At 42.4% G+C, this 22,285-nt stretch overlaps 1 protein-coding gene across 2 annotated transcripts in view; it reads left to right on the plus strand.

Moving 5' to 3' along the window:
- Nucleotides 1–22,285, plus strand: part of LOC129854932 (GRAM domain-containing protein 2A-like) — a 79,508-nt gene that overhangs the window by 44,390 nt on the left and 12,833 nt on the right. For both annotated transcript variants that reach the window (XM_055922123.1, XM_055922124.1), the window contains exons 4-9: nt 532–604; nt 3,829–3,932; nt 11,094–11,192; nt 16,526–16,597; nt 17,477–17,539; nt 20,553–20,721. In XM_055922123.1, coding sequence (XP_055778098.1) covers nt 532–604; nt 3,829–3,932; nt 11,094–11,192; nt 16,526–16,597; nt 17,477–17,539; nt 20,553–20,721 — 580 coding nt within the window. The remainder of the gene's footprint in view (nt 1–531; nt 605–3,828; nt 3,933–11,093; nt 11,193–16,525; nt 16,598–17,476; nt 17,540–20,552; nt 20,722–22,285) is intronic.

Consider the following 22,285-nt stretch of genomic DNA (forward strand, 5'->3'; position numbering starts at 1 on the left):
AGAACATAACACAGTGTGACACAGGAAGTGTGTCTGAGTTAGAACATAACACAGTGTGACACAGGAAGTGTGTCTGAGTTGGAACACAACACAGTGTGACATGATTCTGTTTGGGAGAAGTAAAACAGTGAGTGGACATTTTCTGAAAAGAGTCTCACCCCATCTCACCCCTGTCTCCCCCATCTTACCCCTGTCTCCACCCTGTCTCACCCCTTTGTCCTCCATCTTACCCCTGTCTCCTCCATCTTACCCCTGTCTCCTCCATCTTACCCCTGTCTCCTCCATCTTACCCCTGTCTCCTCCATCTTACCCCTGTCTCCTCCATCTTACCCCTGTCTCCTCCATCTTACCCCTGTCTCCCCCTGTCTCACCCCTTTGTCCTCCATCTTACCCCTGTCTCCTCCATCTTACCCCTGTTTCACCCCTGTCTCCTCCATCTTATTCCTGTCTCCCCCCTGTCTCACCTTGTCTCACCCCATCTCCTCCATTGTACCCCTGTCTCCCCGTCTTACCCTTCTCTCCCCCTAACAGACCGTCAGCAAGTACAACTCCCAGTACCACAAGCTGTTCCAGAGCGTCCCCAAGGAGGAGATCCTTATGAAAGGTAGGTCAAGGAGACTATCCATTCCTCCAATATCCAATACTACTGTACGTCTATGATGCAACAAGCTCTCACAGTCTCATGTCAGAATTAGACATTCATCCGTGTTTCTCAAACGTCAAATTTTGAAGTTGTTCCAAACATCAAATTTCGAAATGTCTTGTTACTCTACATGTCTGTATCGTTCAAGGTTAAGTTTAGGCATTCATTCTGAATTCTTAAGGTTTGGCGTTAACTCCGAATTCTTAAGGTTAGGCATGAACTCAGAATAGTAAAGGTAAGAGTTAAGGTTTGGGATAGGCTTTAAACAAAAATGTAAAAAACTACATTGTATCGTTGACTTTGAACATGCAACCTTTGGAACAAGAGGCAGATGCTTTTGCCTTTCCACCATCGCCGTACACAAAACCAAAGCCCACTTAAAGGTAACAGCGCTCACTGTTTCCCCTAGTGGCCGGTTTCCACATCATCTCCCGACGTCCTCAGACATGGAAGAACGTTGAATACTGACTTGTATCACAGGTGACCTGGCTGCCCGTGGGCTAGAAGTAACACACCCGGTTTAGAAAGGTCACCCCTCTCCCCATCGCTGACGACCGGGGGTTCAAGTCCCAGCTTCAACCCTTCAATCTGTTTCTCCCACCTATCTGTATCACTGTCATGTCATACTTATTTCAAAATATATTAGAAAAAAATGATGCATGTCATTTTCAGTGATTTGTTCATTTAATTTTACCAAAATAATGTACATCTTAATATGTTGCTCAAAATGTAAGTACCTGTATCTTTCATTAAGGTTAACAAAAGAGAGACAATAGAGGCAATATACAATAGAGACAATATATTCATCTTTAATTGCAACACCTACTTTTATGTAATATGGACATTAAAACCACGCCAAACTTGCTAGTCACTAAAACTCATTTAAAAAGGTAGGTTACATGTCAATTTGGATTTATGTGATTTGAGCCTGACTCAATCAATTCCTTTTTTCATTTCAAATCACTTTCAGGAGTCTGTTGGGAGCAGGAGGCATCACAGTGTTCTTGGCTTCACAGCGTTCAGGCTTCACAGTATTCAGGCTTCAGTGTTCAGGCTCCTCAGTGTTCAGGCTTCACAGTGTTCAGGCTCCTCAGTGTTCAGGCTCCTCAGTGTTCAGGCTCCTCAGTGTTCAGGCTTCACAGTGTTCAGGCTCCTCAGTGTTCAGGCTCCTCAGTGTTCAGGCTCCTCAGTGTTCAGGCTTCACAGTGTTCAGGCTCCTCAGTGTTCAGGCTCCTCAGTGTTCAGGCTCCTCAGTGTTCAGGTTTCACAGTGTTCAGGCTCCTCAGTGTTCAGGCTCCTCAGTGTTCAGGTTTCACAGTGTTCAGGCTCCTCAGTGTTCAGGCTCCTCAGTGTTCAGGCTTCACAGCGTTCAGGCTTCACAGTATTCAGGCTTCACAACACTCAGGCTTCAGCGTAGGCTTGGGCGAAATACCATTTATACCGCATACCAGGGTATTTCAAAATGCACTATATACTCTATATATTAGGTAATTTCAGCCACACCCGTAGCTGACAGGTGTATAAAATCGAGCACACAGCTATGCAATCTCTATAGACAAACCTTGGCAGTAGAAGGGACCGTACTGAAAAGCTCAGTGACTTTCAACATACCACCGTCATAGGATGCATCCTTTCCAACAAGTCAGGTCATCAAATATCTGCCCTGCTAGAGCTGTCCCGGTCAACTGTAAGTGCTGTTATTGTGAAATGGAAACGTCTAGGAGCAACAACGGCTCAGTCGTGAAGTGGTAGGTCACACAAGCTCACAGAACGGGACCGCCGAGTGCTGAATCACGCAGCGAGTAAAAATCATCTGTCCTCGGTTGCAACACTCACTGCCGAGTTCCAAACTGCCTCTGGAAGCAACGTCAGCACAAGAACTGTTAGTCGGGAGCTTCATGAAATGGGTTTCCATGGCCGAGCAGCCGCACACAAGCCTAAGATCACCATGTGCAATGCCAAGTGTCAACTGGAGTGGTGTAAAACTCACCACCATTGGACTCTGGAGCAATGAAAACACATGCTCTGAAGTGATGAATCACGCTTCACTATCTGTCAGTCTCCCTCCATCTTCCTTAATCCCTCTTTAATTCTCTCTCTCTTTCTCTTTTGTTACCCCCCTCTCTACCCCCTCCCCCTCTCTCTCCAACCCTCCCTCTCACTCTCCACCTGTCTGGGCAACCCTGTACCAGCCTGCTGCATTTAGCTGGAAATTAGTCATTACGACACAGATCATCTTTTTAGGCTCTTTTTGTTTTGGTTATGAGTCATGTCTTGTGACGTTGGTTCATACTCTGTGGTAGAATAGAATCAAGTTTATTTGTTCTTGGTCATTTTATAATTCGTTGTTTGGGTGTCTAAAGATCTATTTGTTAGTATGTGTATGCCCTGAAGAAAATATTTTTTGGGATTATGAAAATGACATACCGATATTGTAAATTGAGTTATGTTTTTTTATATGACTGGAAATCAACACCAAACAACAGTGTTCATATCCCTTTCCTTCAGTGTGTAGGTTTGAAGCCAACTCGTATACAGTCAGTGTACAAAACATTAGGAACACCTTCCTAATATTGCTGCAACCCCTGTTGCCCTCAGAACACTCAATTCGTCGGGTCATGAACTCTACAAGGTGTCGAAAGCATTCCACAGTGCTGCTGGCACATGTCGACTCCAATGTTTCCCACAGTTGTGTCAAGTTGGCTGGATGTCCTCTGGGTGGTGGACCATTCTTGATATACAGGGAAACTGTTGAGCGTGAAAAACCCAGCAGTGTTGCAGTTCTTGACACTCTCAAACCGATGTGCCTGACACATACTACCATACCCCGTTCAAAGGCACTTCAATATTTTGTCTTGTCCATTCACCTTCTGAATGGCACACATACACAATCCATGTCTCAATTGTCTCAAGGTTTTAAAATCCTTCTTTAACTTGTCTCCTCCCCATTAATCTACACTGATTTGAAATGGATTTAACAGGTGACTTCAATAAGGGATGATAGCTTTCACCTGGATTCACCTGGTCAGTCTGTCATGTGAAGACACTCAGCCATGTTTTGTATTCCCGAGGCTATTCTCCAGCTCTGTGCTTCCTCCCTCTGGTGTGTTAAATGAAATAGATCAGTATTATAATGCATCTCTATGGTAATTCCATATCTTATGGTGTCTTTTTCCCATTCCCAGTGTATTCCTGCGCTCTCCTCCGAGACATCCTACTTCAGGGGCGCCTCTACATCTCCCGCAACTGGCTGTGTTTCTATGCCAACCTCTTTGGGAAGGACATCAAGGTGAGTGGTGATGTTCCAGTGGGAATTGCAACTGCCCTCAGCCTTGACACAAAATGGCTTCTTTCCTCTAACAATGAAAAGATGGGAGTAGACTTATCATCGAGTAACAACACTTGTCGGTACGATCATTTCAGTTGATAACAGGTTTTCTTTCTGGGCTTGACCTCCATGTTTTCCATTGACTCATTCAAGATAAACGGATGTGTCTCTGTTCACTTGCTGAAGGTTTCTCTCTTTTGAATAGAGAATAAAGATGTCTGATGGAGCCTCGGCACTTAACAACCTGAACACAAAAGACATTCAAATGAATGTCACTGCATGTAGGTCTTCTCTTTATTGTATTGTACACTCTTAGAATAAAAGGTGCTATCTAGAACCTAAAAGGGTACTCCAATGGGGACAGCCGTATAACCTTTTCAATGTCAAGTTGAGCTGGGCATTGTGTCTTACAAGGGAAATGTTCAACAGGAGATATGCCGTGTGTTTGATGCAGGTATTCAAATACGGTACAATAAAGTGACGCGGTAGCCAGGTTATTCATTGAACAGCAAACTGTTTTACGAGATTTTGACTTCATTTACAGTTAGGGAAATTCAGTTGAGACCCAATTTCCTTATTTACAAATCATTACTTTCATGACATCTGGGAATACAACGTAAAAGGTCGGAGCGAAGTGAAGTTAAGGTCTGAATAATACAATCGCTGGTCACGTACACAGTCGAGTGTTAAAAGGTGTTCAAGAGGAAAGGATATTTGAAACTAATTGACTTATTTCAAATGCGTATCCAGATAAAAGTTTAGGCCTATGCTTTTCAATGACATATTATTTCTATTCTATTACTATGAATAACGTAATTCTATTGAATTGATAACTACCTAACTTGAGTACGGTTACTCTATTCTCATGGTCTTCCTGACCAATGGTCTTCCTGATCAATAACCAGCCAGTTATTTGAAGTGTCTGAAGTGAAAGCACATGCAGTGTCAACTCACCCTGAAACCCCAGCTAGTTATCACTCACCGTGTGTGTACACTCCAGCGTGGCACTCCAGCTTGACACTCCAGCTTGACACTCCAGCGTGACACTCCAGCGAGACACTCCAGCTTGACCATCCAGCGTGACACTCCAGCGTGACACTCCAGCGTGACACTCCAGCGAGACACTCCAGCGAGACACTCCAGCTTGACACTCCAGCTTGACACTCCAGCTTGACACTCCAGCTTGACACTACAGCTTGACACTCCAGCGAGACACTCCAGCGAGACACTCCAGCTTGACACTCCAGCGTGACACTCCAGCGTGACACTCCAGCTTGACACTCCAGCTTGACACTCCAGCTTGACACTCCAGCGAGACACTCCAGCTTGACACTCCAGCGTGACACTCCAGCGTGACACTCCAGCTTGACACTCCAGCTTGACACTCCAGCTTGGCACTCCAGCTTGACACTACAGCGTGACACTCCAGCGTGACACTCCAGCTTGACACTCCAGCGTGACACTCCAGCTTGACACTCCAGCGAGACACTCCAGCTTGACACTCCAGCTTGACACTCCAGCGAGACACTCCAGCGAGACACTCCAGCTTGACCATCCAGCGTGACACTCCAGCTTGACACTCCAGCTTGACACTCCAGCTTGACACTCCAGCTTGACACTCCAGCTTGACACTCCAGCGAGACACTCCAGCGAGACACTCCAGCGTGACACTCCAGCGTGACACTCCAGCTTGACACTCCAGCTTGGCACTCCAGCTTGACACTCCAGCTTGACACTACAGCGTGACACTCCAGCGAGACACTCCAGCTTGACACTCCAGCGTGACACTCCAGCGAGACACTCCAGCGAGACACTCCAGCTTGACACTCTAGCGTGACACTCCAGCGAGACACTCCAGCGTGACACTCCAGCGAGACACTCCAGCGAGACACTCCAGCGAGACACTCCAGCTTGACACTCCAGCTTGACGCTCCAGCGAGACACTCCAGCGAGACACTCCAGCTTGACACTCCAGCGTGACGCTCCAGCTTGGCGCTCCAGCTTGACACTCCAGCGTGACGCTCCAGCGAGACGCTCCAGCGAGACGCTCCAGCTTGGCGCTCCAGCTTGACACTCCAGCGTGACACTCCAGCGAGACACTCCAGCGAGACACTCCAGCTTGGCACTCCAGCTTGACACTCCAGCATGACACTCCAGCGAGACACTCCAGCTTGGCACTCCAGCATGACACTCCAGCATGACACTCCAGCTTGAGTTTTTTCACTCTTGTTTGTTTTGAGCCGTTCTGCTCCCTCTTTCTTTAGATGGGAACGAAGTCTCAGGATTCTGGTGTTTAGCGGAAATGTCACATGGCTAACGTGTCCTGTGCCTACGCCAGGTTAATGTTACTGTGTCTCAATGTGTAACTAACAATGTTACTGTGTCTCAATGTGTAACTAACAATGTTACTGTGTCTCAATGTGTAACTAACTATGTTACTGTGTCTCAATGTGTAACTAACTATGTTACTGTGTCTCAATGTGTAACTAACAATGTTACTGTGTCTCAATGTGTAACTAACTATGTTACTGTGTCTCAATGTGTCTTACTCCAAATGTTACTGAGTTTCAATGTGTCTTACTCCTAATGTTACTGTGTCTCAATTTGTCTTACTCCTAATGTTACTGTGTCTCAATGTGTCTTACTCCTAATGTTACTGTGTCTCAATGTGTCTTACTCCTAATGTTACTGTGTCTCAATGTGTCTTACTCCTAATGTTAATGTGTCTTACTCCTAATTTTACTGTGTCTCAATGTGTCTTACTCCTAATGTTACTGTGTCTTACTCCCAATGGTACTGTGTCTCAATGTGTCTTACTCCTAATGTTACTGTGTCTTACTCCCAATGGTACTGTGTCTCAATGTGTCTTACTCCCAATGTTACTGTGTCTCAATGTGTCTTACTCCTAATGTTACTGAGTCTCAATGTGTCTTACTCCCAATGTTACTGTGTCTCAATGTGTCTTACTCCTAATGTTACTGTGTCTCAATGTGTCTTACTCCTACTGTTAATGTGTCTTACTCCTAATGTTACTGTGTCTTACTCCTAATGTTAATGTGTCTCAATGTGTCTTACTCCCAATGTTACTGTGTCTCAATGTGTCTTACTCCTAATGTTACTGTGTCTCAATGTGTCTTACTCCTAATGTTACTGTGTCTCAATGTGTCTTACTCCTAATGTTACTGTGTCTCAATGTGTCTTACTCTTAATGTTACTGTGTCTCAATGTGTCTTACTCCTAATGTTAATGTGTCTTACTCCTAATGTTACTGTGTCTTACTCCTAATGTTACTGTGTCTCAATGTGTCTTACTCCCAATGTTACTGTGTCTCAATGTGTCTTACTCCTAATGTTACTGAGTCTCAATGTGTCTTACTCCCAATGTTACTGTGTCTCAACGTGTCTTACTCCTAATGTTACTGTGTCTCAATGTGTCTTACTCCTAATGTTAATGTGTCTTACTCCTAATGTTACTGTGTCTTACTCCTAATGTTAATGTGTCTCAATGTGTCTTACTCCTAATGTTACTGTGTCTCAATGTGTCTTACTCCTAATGTTACTGTGTCTCAATGTGTCTTACTCCTAATGTTACTGTGTCTCAATGTGTCTTACTCTTAATGTTACTGTGTCTCAATGTGTCTTACTCCTAATGTTACTGTGTCTCAATGTGTCTTACTCCCAATGTTACTGTGTCTCAATATGTCTTACTCCTAATGTTACTGTGTCTCAATGTGTCTTACTCCCAATGTTACTGTGTCTTACTCCCAATGTTACTGTGTCTCAATGTGTCTTACTCCTAATGTTACTGTGTCTCAATGTGTCTTACTCCCAATGTTAATGTGTCTTACTCCTAATGTTACTGTGTCTCAATGTGTCTTACTCCTAATGTTACTGTGTCTTACTCCCAATGTTACTGTGTCTCAATGTGTAACTAACAATGTTACTGTGTCTCAATGTGTCTTACTCCTAATGTTACTGTGTCTTACTCCTAATGTTAATGTGTCTCAATGTGTCTTACTCCCAATGTTACTGTGTCTCAATGTGTCTTACTCCTAATGTTACTGTGTCTCAATGTGTCTTACTCCTAATGTTACTGTGTCTCAATGTGTCTTACTCCTAATGTTACTGTGTCTCAATGTGTCTTACTCTTAATGTTACTGTGTCTCAATGTGTCTTACTCCTAATGTTAATGTGTCTTACTCCTAATGTTACTGTGTCTTACTCCTAATGTTACTGTGTCTCAATGTGTCTTACTCCCAATGTTACTGTGTCTCAATGTGTCTTACTCCTAATGTTACTGAGTCTCAATGTGTCTTACTCCCAATGTTACTGTGTCTCAACGTGTCTTACTCCTAATGTTACTGTGTCTCAATGTGTCTTACTCCTAATGTTAATGTGTCTTACTCCTAATGTTACTGTGTCTTACTCCTAATGTTAATGTGTCTCAATGTGTCTTACTCCTAATGTTACTGTGTCTCAATGTGTCTTACTCCTAATGTTACTGTGTCTCAATGTGTCTTACTCCTAATGTTACTGTGTCTCAATGTGTCTTACTCTTAATGTTACTGTGTCTCAATGTGTCTTACTCCTAATGTTACTGTGTCTCAATGTGTCTTACTCCCAATGTTACTGTGTCTCAATATGTCTTACTCCTAATGTTACTGTGTCTCAATGTGTCTTACTCCCAATGTTACTGTGTCTTACTCCCAATGTTACTGTGTCTCAATGTGTCTTACTCCTAATGTTACTGTATCTCAATGTGTCTTACTCCCAATGTTAATGTGTCTTACTCCTAATGTTACTGTGTCTCAATGTGTCTTACTCCTAATGTTACTGTGTCTTACTCCCAATGTTACTGTGTCTCAATGTGTAACTAACAATGTTACTGTGTCTCAATGTGTCTTACTCCTAATGTTACTGTGTCTTACTCCCAATGTTACTGTGTCTCAATGTGTAACTAACAATGTTACTGTGTCTCAATGTGTCTTACTCCTAATGTTACTGTGTCTTACTCCCAATGTTACTGTGTCTCAATGTGTAACTAACAATGTTACTGTGTCTCAATGTGTCTTACTCCTAATGTTACTGTGTCTTACTCCCAATGTTACTGTGTCTCAATGTGTCTTACTCCTAATGTTACTGTGTCTTAATGTGTCTTACTCCTAATGTTACTGTGTCTCAATGTGTCTTACTCCTAATGTTACTGTGTCTCAATGTGTCTTACTCCTAATGTTAATGTGTCTTACTCCTAATTTTACTGTGTCTCAATGTGTCTTACTCCTAATGTTACTGTGTCTTACTCCCAATGGTACTGTGTCTCAATGTGTCTTACTCCTAATGTTACTGTGTCTTACTCCCAATGGTACTGTGTCTCAATGTGTCTTACTCCCAATGTTACTGTGTCTCAATGTGTCTTTCTCCTAATGTTACTGAGTCTCAATGTGTCTTACTCCCAATGTTACTGTGTCTCAATGTGTCTTACTCCTAATGTTACTGTGTCTCAATGTGTCTTACTCCTACTGTTAATGTGTCTTACTCCTAATGTTACTGTGTCTTACTCCTAATGTTAATGTGTCTCAATGTGTCTTACTCCCAATGTTACTGTGTCTCAATGTGTCTTACTCCTAATGTTACTGTGTCTCAATGTGTCTTACTCCTAATGTTACTGTGTCTCAATGTGTCTTACTCCTAATGTTACTGTGTCTCAATGTGTCTTACTCTTAATGTTACTGTGTCTCAATGTGTCTTACTCCTAATGTTAATGTGTCTTACTCCTAATGTTACTGTGTCTTACTCCTAATGTTACTGTGTCTCAATGTGTCTTACTCCCAATGTTACTGTGTCTCAATGTGTCTTACTCCTAATGTTACTGAGTCTCAATGTGTCTTACTCCCAATGTTACTGTGTCTCAACGTGTCTTACTCCTAATGTTACTGTGTCTCAATGTGTCTTACTCCTAATGTTAATGTGTCTTACTCCTAATGTTACTGTGTCTTACTCCTAATGTTAATGTGTCTCAATGTGTCTTACTCCTAATGTTACTGTGTCTCAATGTGTCTTACTCCTAATGTTACTGTGTCTCAATGTGTCTTACTCCTAATGTTACTGTGTCTCAATGTGTCTTACTCTTAATGTTACTGTGTCTCAATGTGTCTTACTCCTAATGTTACTGTGTCTCAATGTGTCTTACTCCCAATGTTACTGTGTCTCAATATGTCTTACTCCTAATGTTACTGTGTCTCAATGTGTCTTACTCCCAATGTTACTGTGTCTTACTCCCAATGTTACCGTGTCTCAATGTGTCTTACTCCTAATGTTACTGTGTCTCAATGTGTCTTACTCCCAATGTTAATGTGTCTTACTCCTAATGTTACTGTGTCTCAATGTGTCTTACTCCTAATGTTACTGTGTCTTACTCCCAATGTTACTGTGTCTCAATGTGTAACTAACAATGTTACTGTGTCTCAATGTGTCTTACTCCTAATGTTACTGTGTCTTACTCCCAATGTTACTGTGTCTCAATGTGTAACTAACAATGTTACTGTGTCTCAATGTGTCTTACTCCTAATGTTACTGTGTCTTACTCCCAATGTTACTGTGTCTCAATGTGTAACTAACAATGTTACTGTGTCTCAATGTGTCTTACTCCTAATGTTACTGTGTCTTACTCCCAATGTTACTGTGTCTCAATGTGTCTTACTCCTAATGTTACTGTGTCTCAATGTGTCTTACTCCTAATGTTACTGTGTCTCAATGTGTCTTACTCCTAATGTTACTGTGTCTCAATGTGTCTTACTCCCAATGTTACTGTGTCTTACTCCCAATGTTACTGTGTCTCAATGTGTAACTAACTATGTTACTGTGTCTCAATGTGTCTTACTCCTAATGTTACAGTGTCTTACTCCTAATGTTACTGTGTCTCAATGTGTCTTATTCCTAATGTTACTGTGTCTCAATGTGTCTTACTCCCAATGTTACTGTGTCTCAATGTGTCTTACTCCTAATGTTAATGTGTCTTACTCCTTGTGTTACAGTGTCTTACTCCTAATGTTACTGTGTCTCACTAAGGGAATAAATGCTATGAGCTGCAGCTGGTGACCATGTTGCTGCTTTTCCGTTACAGGTGGCTATTCCGGTGGTGTCAGTACGGCTAGTGAAGAAGCACAGGACGGCAGGCCTGGTACCCAACGGGTTGGCCATCACCGTGGACACCAGCCAGAAGGTACGCTACAGTACACAACAGTGTAGTACAAAGCAGTACAATGCAATAGGGCTATACCACTTACAGACAGTTAGTACTATAAACAGCTAGCATACAGATAGCAAACAGCTAGCATACAGATAGCAGACAGCTAACAACCAGGTAGCCAGGCTAGCAACCAGGAAGCGTAGACTAACAACCAGGTAGCCATGCTAGCAACCAGGAAGCGTAGGCTAACAACCAGGTAGCCAGGCTAACAACCAGAAAGCCAGGCTAACAACCAGGTAGGCAGGCTAACAAGGAAGCTAGGCTAACAACCAGGTAGGCAGGCTAACAAGGAAGCTAGGCTAACAACCAGAAAGCCAGGGTAACAACCAGGTAGCAAGGCTAACAACCAGATAGTCAGGTAGTCAGCCTAATGAAGCTAACAGCCACAACAACATGAAATAGCGTGTTTGAGAACACCTGAACCAAACAGAATGTAACGTAGTCAGCACACGTGGCAACACAGGAGGAGGGTTAATGTCAGTCACAACTTCAAATGAAGCAATCCTCCCGGCGCTCCAAAGGTAGAGAATCCACGCTGACTTTTTGACTGGTTCAGTCAGAGGAAAGTCTGCTAGCGCAGTCACACAGCGGACGTACTGTACAGTTGGTTCTCAACAGACACTGCTTTGAGTTGAGAACATACGGCATCAGGTTAAAGGTCAAAGGTCAGATCAACGTTGGCCTTCCAGTTCTTCAGAGGTGTTTGAGTAGTCTCCTTGTAAAGGAACAGGGATCAGGCTGTTAGTGTTTAGGTTGGAATGTTAACCCATTGAGTTCCACCACGACACTGGTGTGATTTGGACTTGTAACGCCCTTTAAACATTGTGTGTTTGAGCTTCAGACAGTTTTTTTTATGGCCAATCCGCGTCTGCAATAGCCGTACACCATTTACAGCGATGCGGCCTCTGCAGAAGTCAGAGTTTTCATACTTCTTGCGCTTTGTGGAGCTGTCCTACGCGTTCAATAAATTGTTTTGAGCCACACCCCTCCGTAGTGATTCAGGGCTAATCTCTATAAGCATCCAGCTAATTACAAGCAACTGGCTAAATGAAAAGACAGGACCTTATCTCTACTGAGATGTTGGAGTCCGTTTCCCGGTGCTTGACATAGGAGCTCAGCCAAAATAGCATGAAGTAAAAAGGTTGCATCTCCATCCCAAATCTCCCCGTTGCCCCCCCCCCCCCTCCCCCCAGCAAAACTAGTCTACATTTAAGGCTATTGTTTATTTGTGTATTTCACACTATGTTGAGGAAAAAATGCAAAGTGAAACATTAAAAAGGCTATAATTCTTTAATAAAACTATACTAAATATATTCACGTCGCCAAATAATTGACTAAAACACACTGTTTTGCAATGAATGTGTTACGGCTCTCGTTGGTGGTAGGAAGAGTGGACCAAAGCGCAGCGTGGAAAGTGTTCATGATTCTTTTATTTCAAAAACACTCAAAACAAAATAACAAACGTGAAAACGAAAGCGCTCAGTTCTGTCAGGCAGAAAACACAAAACAGAAAACAAGATCCCACAAAACCCAAAAAGGAAAATGACAACTTATGTATGATCCCGAATCAGAGACAACGATAGACAGCTGCCTCGGGGACAACACACTCCCATGGGGAAACACACACTCCCAAAAACAAAGAAATAGAAAACATAGACTTTCCCACCCGAGTCACACCCTGACCTAACCAAACATAGAAAATAATAAGGAACTCTAAGGTCATCGCGTGACAGAAGGTCTACAGTAGCCTCAACAGCACTCTGTACGGTAGCTATGGCTGCACCATGGTGTAGCCGGAGGACAACTAGTTTCCATCCTCCTCTGGGTACACTGACTTCAATACAAAACCTAGGAAGCTCATGTTCTCAGTCCCTTCCATAGACTTCCATAGTAATTATGACAACTTCTGGAATACGTCCTCCAACCTATCAGAGCTCTTGTCCATCTAGTCAAAGGATCAGAGAATGAATCTAGTACTGAAAGCATAAACTACAGCTAGCTAGCACTGCACTGCATAAAATGTGGTGAGTAGTTGACTCAAATAGAGAGAAAGACAACAGTGGAACATTTTTGAGCAAATACATTTCTTCAAAAATGTATGAACAGTATAAGAGAGAGGGAGAGAACAACATAGAGCTAGCTACATTATATTTTATTCAATTTTTTTCACTTACTTAGCTAGCTACCCTGCTCAAATACCGGCTCAAACAGAGAGGGATGCTATGTTAGCTAGCTGGCTATGGCTATCCAACACTGGAACTCTTCCAAGTCAAGGTAAGCTTTTGGATTTATGAATTTATTGCCACCAGGGCCCGCCGGTGTAACTGCTAAACTGCTTTCTGACTGTACGGCATGATTGTAGTGGGTTTACTAAAGTGTTAGTTATATTTTCTATGCTGTATGATGTTATCTAATATGGTGGCAACGATGTAGGTTGTGTGTAGTGGTTAGCGGTCATGATATGAAGGTTTGGCTTGGAAAGGTTTTTTCGCAGAGTCACAGACAGCTGATGTGTTGTGCACTGAAGTCCACAAGCGAAGGGAAAATATGAGAGAGGAGGAGAGCGTGTAGATGCGAGAAGGAATTACAATGAGCAAAGTGATCGTGCTGTTTGTATGTGGCTGCTATGAAAGTGAACTGTGTTTGTGTGTGATCAGGGGTGTATTCATCCCACCGATTCTGTTGGAAAACGAACGAAACGGGGATAAACATACCTGAATTTGTCCAATAGAAACTATCGTTTCCAACTGTTGGATTACACCGTAGATCAGCTTGATGTGTCACGCCTGCTCCCACTCCCCCTCTCTGGCGCTCAAGGGCACCAGGCAGCCCATCATTCCGTAAACCTGTCACCATCATTACGCGCATATGCGCAATGTTGGACTCACCAGGACTCCATTACTTTGTTGATTGCTGTCTGCTCCTCAGTTTGTTCCCCGTGTCATCATTGATGTCGTTATGTTTTCCCCTGTCCAGACGCTGTCCTTGTTTGTTTCTTGTCTGTTATCCATTAAATGTTCACTCCCTGTACTTGCTTCTCGTTTCCCAGCGTCAGTCCTTACGAGATGAAGGCAAGAGGGTGCAAGGCGGTATTGAATGTGTCACTGTCTTTCACCTTGATTACAAAAAAATATTTCAACTTGTGCACCTACGTTGTAAACTTTAATTCAAAGCTAAGTTGTAGCAACCTCATGATGGGTGAAGGGAACTTTGAGTATCATGTTGTAGCCTAAATATATCCATGTTACAAGGAAAACTGGTGGAATGGAATATGAATGACAGTCATCCAATGTGCCTTAATAGAAATAAGGCCAAGCTCATAAAAAAAAGAAAAAGATTGTCATCCCATAAAAAAAATGGTTGCCATCTTAAACGGCACCGACCGCTGGAAATCCCGGATCAAGCATAAATCGGCTTGTACAGGGCTAAGCTAGAGCGGTGTCTGTGAGAGAAGGGCGGATCTTGAAGGGGCACGGGGCCGGGTCTTGTTATAAAAACGTCTGTAGTGTCTGAATGGTTTGAGCACACACGTGTTTTGCTCTATGACACTCACAAGCTACACAAGAGTCATTAAGGGGTTCTTCTACATAGAAGATCATAGTAAATCCCAGAACATAGTGTCTATAATACTGTAAGGGGTTCTTCTACATAGAAGATCATAGTAAATCCCAGGACATATTGTCTATAATACTGTAATAAGCTCACATATTTGCGGTCACAAACTCCAAACTCCACAGAGTTGTCACTGACTAGTTGGATATTCATTTCCCACTGAGCAAACCATTTCTGTACTTACAGAATCCATATAAATTCATTTTGATCAGGCTTTTGCTTCGGCAGACCTTATTTTTGTATTGACCTTTGTCAATACAACTCATGAATGCAACTGTTTATGTCAAATTGTTACTTGTAGCCCTGGTTGTCCAGAAAATAAAATGGTAAACCACTTAATTGTGAGGCTAAAATATAAGGGGTGGGCATGCAGATAAATGAAAGTCAGATCAATTAAAAGCCGTTCTTTCCTGGCGTTCCGGACTGATAGGGTTAACTCAATAGGCTGGTCTTGTTCTGGGTCAAACACCTTTATGGGGGGTTTATGGACCTTAATGACAACAGCTAAAGCTCCTGGCTGCCACCTGGCTTTCTTTTATCTTGGATGAATTGGAGGAGCTGATTGGGAGACTTGGGTAAATGAATGGGTAACACGTACTATATACACAGTCTTTTATCTATCACAGCTGGATTGGCTGAAACTACTTAGCCAGTCCATGTCATAAAGGTGTCAGTTGGCAAGTGAGAAATCAAACTTTGTTGGTAACCTGTGCATCTTCATATATTCTTTAATTGACTATTTTTTTATTTACCGTTATTTTACCAGGTAAGTTGACTGAGAACACGTTCTCATTTGCAGCAACGACCTGGGGAATAGTTACAGGGGAGAGGAGGGGGATGAATGAGCCAATTGTAAACTGGGGATTATTAGGTGACCATGATGGTTTGAGGGCCAGATTGGGAATTTAGCCAGGACACCGGGGTTAACACTCCTACTCTTACGATAAGTGCCATGGGATCTTTAATGACCTCAGAGAGTCAGGACACCCGTTTAACGTCCCATCCGAAAGACGGCACCCTACACAGGGCAGTGTCCCCAATCACTGCCCTGGGGCATTGGGATATTTTTTAGACCAGAGGAAAGAGTGCCTCCTACTGGCCCTCCAACACCACTTCCAGCAGCATCTGGTCTCCCATCCAGGGACTGACCAGGATTCAAAGATAGTAGAGTTTAAGTTCTAGACTACTATAGACATTGAGTTCTAGACTACTGTAGAGCTTAAGTTCTAGACTACTGTAGAGCTTGAGTACTAGACTACAATAGAGCTTAAGTTCTAGACTACTGTAGAGCTTAAGTTCTAGACTACTATATAGCTTGAGTTCTAGACTACTATAGAGCTTGAGTTCTAGACTACTGTAGAGCTTAAGTTCTAGACTACTGTAGAGCTTAAGTTCTAGACTACTGTAGAGCTTGACTTCTAGACTACAATAGAGCTTGAGTTCTAGACTACTATAGAGCTTGAGTTCTAGACTACTATAGAGCTTGAGTTCTAGACTACTATAGAACTTGAGTTCTAGACTACTATAGAGCTTGAGTTCTAGGCTACAATAGAGCTTGAGTTCTAGACTACAATAGAGCTTGAGTTCTAGACTACTATAGAGCTTGAGTTCTAGACTACTATAGAACTTGAGTTCTAGACTACAATAGAGGTTGAGTTTGTGTTGTTTTTTTAGTGTCATGTTCTGTCTTGCAGTATGTGTTTGTGTCCTTGCTGTCTCGAGACAGTGTCTACGACGTCCTCAGGAGGATCTGCACACACCTTCAGGTGAGAAATAACCTCCTCACGGTCCACAAGGCTCAAGGTTGTGGGTTCAATTCCCATGTGGGCCACTTTGTTGGAAAGTGTCTGCTACACTAGACATGCTTTGCAATACCGCTCTATGACGAGATACCATTGTTAAAGTCATGTAGTGTACTTACAATGTAGTTATGTTTTGGAATGAGTGGCCAGTAATAAACTGGTCCTGAACATCTCTGAAACTAAGAGCTTTGTATTTGGTACAAATCATTCCCTAAGTTCTAGACCTCAGCTGAATCTGGTAATGAATGGTGTGGCTGTTAAACAAGTTGAGGAGACTAAATTACTTGGCATTACCTTAGATTGTAAACTGTCATGGTCAAAACATATAGATCCAATGGTTGTATTCATGGGGAGAGCTCTGTCCAGTATTAAACATGTGCAAAAGTAGCAAAAATCAGAAAGTGGGCAAATACTTTTTCACAGCACTGCATGTAACTGATAGATACACACACACACACACACACACACACACACACACACACACACACACACACACACACACACACACACACACACACACACACACACACACACACACACACACACACACACACACACACACACACACACACACACACACACACTACATGTTAACGTTTTACATGTATGTCAATTTTAAAGTCTTTTGTCTGTATTGTCTTTTTCGGTATGTCTCGGACCCCAGTAAGACTAGCTGTCTCCATTGGCGTGGGCTAATGGGGATCCAAATCAATAGAGAACCAATGTAATAATATAATATATGACGTTTAGCAGAGGTTTTTTTGAATACAAAGCGATTGACAGTCTTACGTGCATACATTTACATTAAGTGTAGTTACAGTGTACCCTTATTTTCCTCCATAGGTGAATGGGAAGAAAAGCCTTAGCCTGAAGCAGTACTTGGAGGAGCCTAGCTTACTATCTATGGTAAGCCCAGGCACTACTCTACACTACACTACTCTACTCTACACTACTCTACTCTACTCTACCATACTCTACTATAGTATACACTTCCATACTATAGTCCACACTACTATACTCTACACTACTGTACACTACTATACTATAGTCTACACTACCATACTATGCGCTACACTGCTATACTCTACTCTACTCTACTCTACTCAACTGCACACTACTGTACTACAGTCTACACCATCATACTCTACGCTATACTACCATACTCTACACCACTATACTATAGTCTACACCACTATACTATAGTCTACACCACTATACTATAGTCTACACCACTATACTATAGTCAACACTACCATACTCTGCACTACCATACTCTGCACCGTTATACTCTACACCACTATACTATAGTCTACACTATTATACTCTACATTACTATACTATAGTCTACACTACTATACTCTACATTACTATACTCTACACTACTCTACACTACTATACTCTACATTACTATACTATAGTCTACACTACTATACTCTACATTACTATACTCTACACTACTATACTCTACATTACTATACTCTACACCACTATACTATAGTCTACACTACTATACTCTACATTACTATACTCTACACTAATATACTATACTGTACGCTGCGTTGCTCACTATACCTCACACCACTCTTCTATATTCCACCATGCTCCACCCCGCTCTACTGCGCTCTACTATACGGTGTTATACTCTACACAACAATACTATACTCCAATATACTCTGCTATACTCCGCTGTACGCTGCGTTGCTCCACTATACCTCAAACCACTCTGCTATACTCTACCATGCTCCACTATACTGTGCTCTACTCTACTCTATCCTACTTAACTGCCTTGTTGAGGGGCAGAACGACAAATGTTTACCATGTCAGCTCAGGGATTCGATCTTACAACTTTTCAGTTAGTAGTCCACCGCTCTATCCACTAGGCTACTTGCCACACACTCGCTCACCACATACGCTGCTGCTACTGTCTATTATCTATCCTGTTGTCTAGTCACTTTACCCCTACCTACAGTTTACTGCTGCTACTGTCTATTATCTATCCTGTTGTCTAGTCACTTTACCCCTACCTACAGTTTACTGCTGCTACTGTCTATTATCTATCCTGTTGTCTAGTCACTTTACCCCTACCTACAGTTTACTGCTGCTACTGTCTATTATCTATCCTGTTGTCTAGTCACTTTACCCCTACCTACAGTATACTGCTGCTACTGTCTATTATCTATCCTTTACCCCTACCTACAGTATACTGCTGTTACTGTCTATTATCTATCCTTTACCCCTACCTACAGTATACTGCTGCTACTGTCTATTATCTATCCTGTTGTCTAGTCACTTTACCCCTACCTACAGTATACTGCTGTTACCGTCTATTATCTATCCTTTACCCCTACCTACAGTATACTGCTGCTACTGTCTATTATCTATCCTTTACCCCTACCTACAGTAAACTGCTGCTACTGTCTATTATCTATCCTTTACCCCTACCTACAGTTTACTGCTGCTACTGTCTATTATCTATCCTGTTGTCTAGTCACTTTACCCCTACCTAGAGTATACTGCTGCTAGTGTCTATTATCTATCCTGTTGTCGAGTCACTTTACCCCTACCTACAGTATACCGCTGCTACTGTCTATTATCTATGGTACTCCCCGTATTTAGCCATGGTATTACCTCGTTCCGCTGCACATCGGCTCGGTACTGGTACTCCCTGTGTATGCCATGTTATTTTCTACTTCCTGTATATAATGAAGGAAAAAGGAAACCGCACACTGCTCTTGATAGTATCACCGATATTTAATAAGCTTACGTATCGGCCACACGGCCTTCGTCAGAGCTCTGAGCAGTGTGAGCAGTGTGCGGTTTCCTTTTTCCTTCATCTTGTTCAATTGTTGCCATGCACCTGCAAATAAGATTGCTCAGATGTGCGAGTGCCTTTTGAGTTTTGTACTTCCTGTATATAGCCATGTTTTTTTTCTACTTCCTGTATATGGCCATGTTGTTTTCTACTTCCTGTATATAGCCATGTTATTTTCTACTTCCTTTATATAGCCATGTTATTTTCTACTTCCTGTATATGGCCATGTTATTTTCTACTTCCTGTATATAGCCATGTTATTTTTACTCCTTATTTTGTTTCGTTATTCAGTGTGTATTTATTCCTCGTGTCACCGTTCTAGTAGTTATTACATTTTTGACCTTTTCTTTAACTCTGCATTGTTGAAAAGGACCCGTAAGTAAGCATACGAAGCATGTGACAAATACAACTTGATTCGATTTATTTGCCATGTAGGGGTGTAGCTAACTGGAACAACACACTACTGTTTTACCATGTAGCGGTGTAGCTAACTACTGGAACTACACACTACTGTTTTACCATGTAGTGGTGTAGCTAACTACTGGAACTACACACTACTGTTTTACCATGTAGCGGTGTAGCTAACTACTGGAACTACACACTACTGTTTTACCATGTAGCGGAGCAGCTAACTACTGGACCTACACACTACTGTTTTACCATGTAGCGGTGTAGCTAACTACTGGAACTACACACTACTGTTTTACCATGTAGCGGTGTAGCTAACTACTGGAACTACACACTACTGTTTACCATGTATCGGTTTAGCTAACTACTGGAACTACACACTACTGTTTTACCATGTAGCGGTGTAGCTAACTACTGGAACTACACACTACTGTTTTACCGTGTAGCGGTGTAGCTAACTACTGTAACTACACACTACTGTTTTACCATGTAGCGGTGTAGCTAACCATATAGTGGACTACTCTTTCTTAAGGGTAAATTTAGTTCAGTAAACTATATTTTTCTTAAGGGTAGATTTAGTGTAGCTTAAATTCTTCTAATGAAAAAGTAAATGGTAGTTTGGTAAACTATGATTTCAGTGTAGCTTCCCCAACAGTGCCTAAACTTTATTAAAGTTACCTTACCTTTCCTCTCATTCAGGATGAGTTCCCCGTGGTCAATGACTTCCCTCCGGTGTTAAAGTGGAGGAGGAAGCCGTCCATTCCGTCCGTGTCCTCCTCTCTCCCGGATCTCCTTGGTAACTCCACCAGCAGTCGGAGTGCAGTGGACATCCCCTACCTACCTACGGAGGTTCCACTGACATTAAAGGGTAAGATCAGAGGTCAGCCCCACTCTATCATTAATCATCAAAGGGCGACAGCTAATCATTTCCTTGATGGAAAATTATTATTTTTTATTTATTTTTTCAAACACCTCCAGGCTACACTTGAATGTCTAAAAGCTGGACATGTTAGGATCTCTGTCAGGACTGAGTTTTAAATGGTGGACATGTTAGGATCTCTGTCAGGGCTGAGTTTTAAATGGTGGACATGTTAGGATCTCTGTCAGGACTGAGTTTTAAATGGTGGACATGTTAGGATCTCTGTCAGGACTGAGTTTTAAATGGTGGACATGTTAGGATCTCTATTTCAGGGCCGAGTTTTAAATGGTGGACATGTTAGGATCTCTATCAGGACTAAGTTTTAAATGGTGGACATGTTAAGATCTCTGTCAGGACTGAGTTTTAAATGGTGGACATGTTAGGATCTCTATCAGGACTAAGTTTTAAATGGTGGACATGTTAAGATCTCTGTCAGGACTGAGTTTTAAATGGTGGACATGTTTTGATCTCTGTCAGGACTGAGTTTTAAATGCTGGACATGTTAGGATCTCTGGGCTGAGTTTTAAATGGTGGACATGTTAGGATCTCTGTCAGGGCTGAGGTTAAAGCCTAAATCGTTGCGGACAATAACCTAACCCTTTTTCCAAGGTCAGATATTTTCACCCCCTTTATGGCCCAGGTTAGGATTAGAGTTATGGTTATCTGATCCTAGATCTGTGGCAACCTTTCATCCATCACTGTCGGCCCTATCACACACAGCCTGTCATATTTCTTTCTCTCACACACACACACGAGGTAACAGGCTCAGAATAGACCAAGCTTAGTTGGCTGCCTGTTGACTGTTATCCAACAATATTACATTGGCAACGTCAAGCTGGCTCAAACAGAAACAGGCTAACAGGTTAGCTCATCTAGGCTCTGTTTTGGTTCTCTATGTCTGACGTAGTCTCTCGTGACAGACTGGGTACTGGGATAATGCTTCACACAGAAGAGGACGAATAGCTTATTGGTTGATTGGTTGATGTCTCGTTCTTCTGCCACATGCTAGCTGTTTGCTAATGTAGCCATTGGAGTCATCTTCTGGGCCAAAAGGCCCACACTGATACAGGAAGTGGAGATCTATTGCTGTTGATTACCCAGCAGTCTATTCCTCACCAGTGTGCATAGAGCCACATACTGCACCTTCTTAAACCACCTGAACTCAGTTGATATTTGTTTTTTTAAATGTTAATTTAGTTTTGTCCCCCCTATTTCTTTGTTGTCCTTCTCCTGACTAGAGGAAGTGAGTTGTACAGGCTGTAGAAGTATGAGAGCTGCCCTCTGGGACGGCAGGAAAAACACAACCTGTTCTTCTTCTCAGATCATTACAAGCCCAGCTACTTGGAGTTTTCAGCAGGGTCCTGTTCATTAGGCACTAAATGGATATGGAAGAAAATAGACTGAAAGAGAGGGTCTACCTGGACTCCAAAAATGAACAATTATTTTACACACCATGTTACACTGTTTATACACACCGTGTATTTATATACTGTTATACACACCATGTTACCCT

This window comes from Salvelinus fontinalis, chromosome 5 (assembly GCF_029448725.1).
Source record: "Salvelinus fontinalis isolate EN_2023a chromosome 5, ASM2944872v1, whole genome shotgun sequence".
NCBI lineage: Eukaryota > Metazoa > Chordata > Actinopteri > Salmoniformes > Salmonidae > Salvelinus > Salvelinus fontinalis.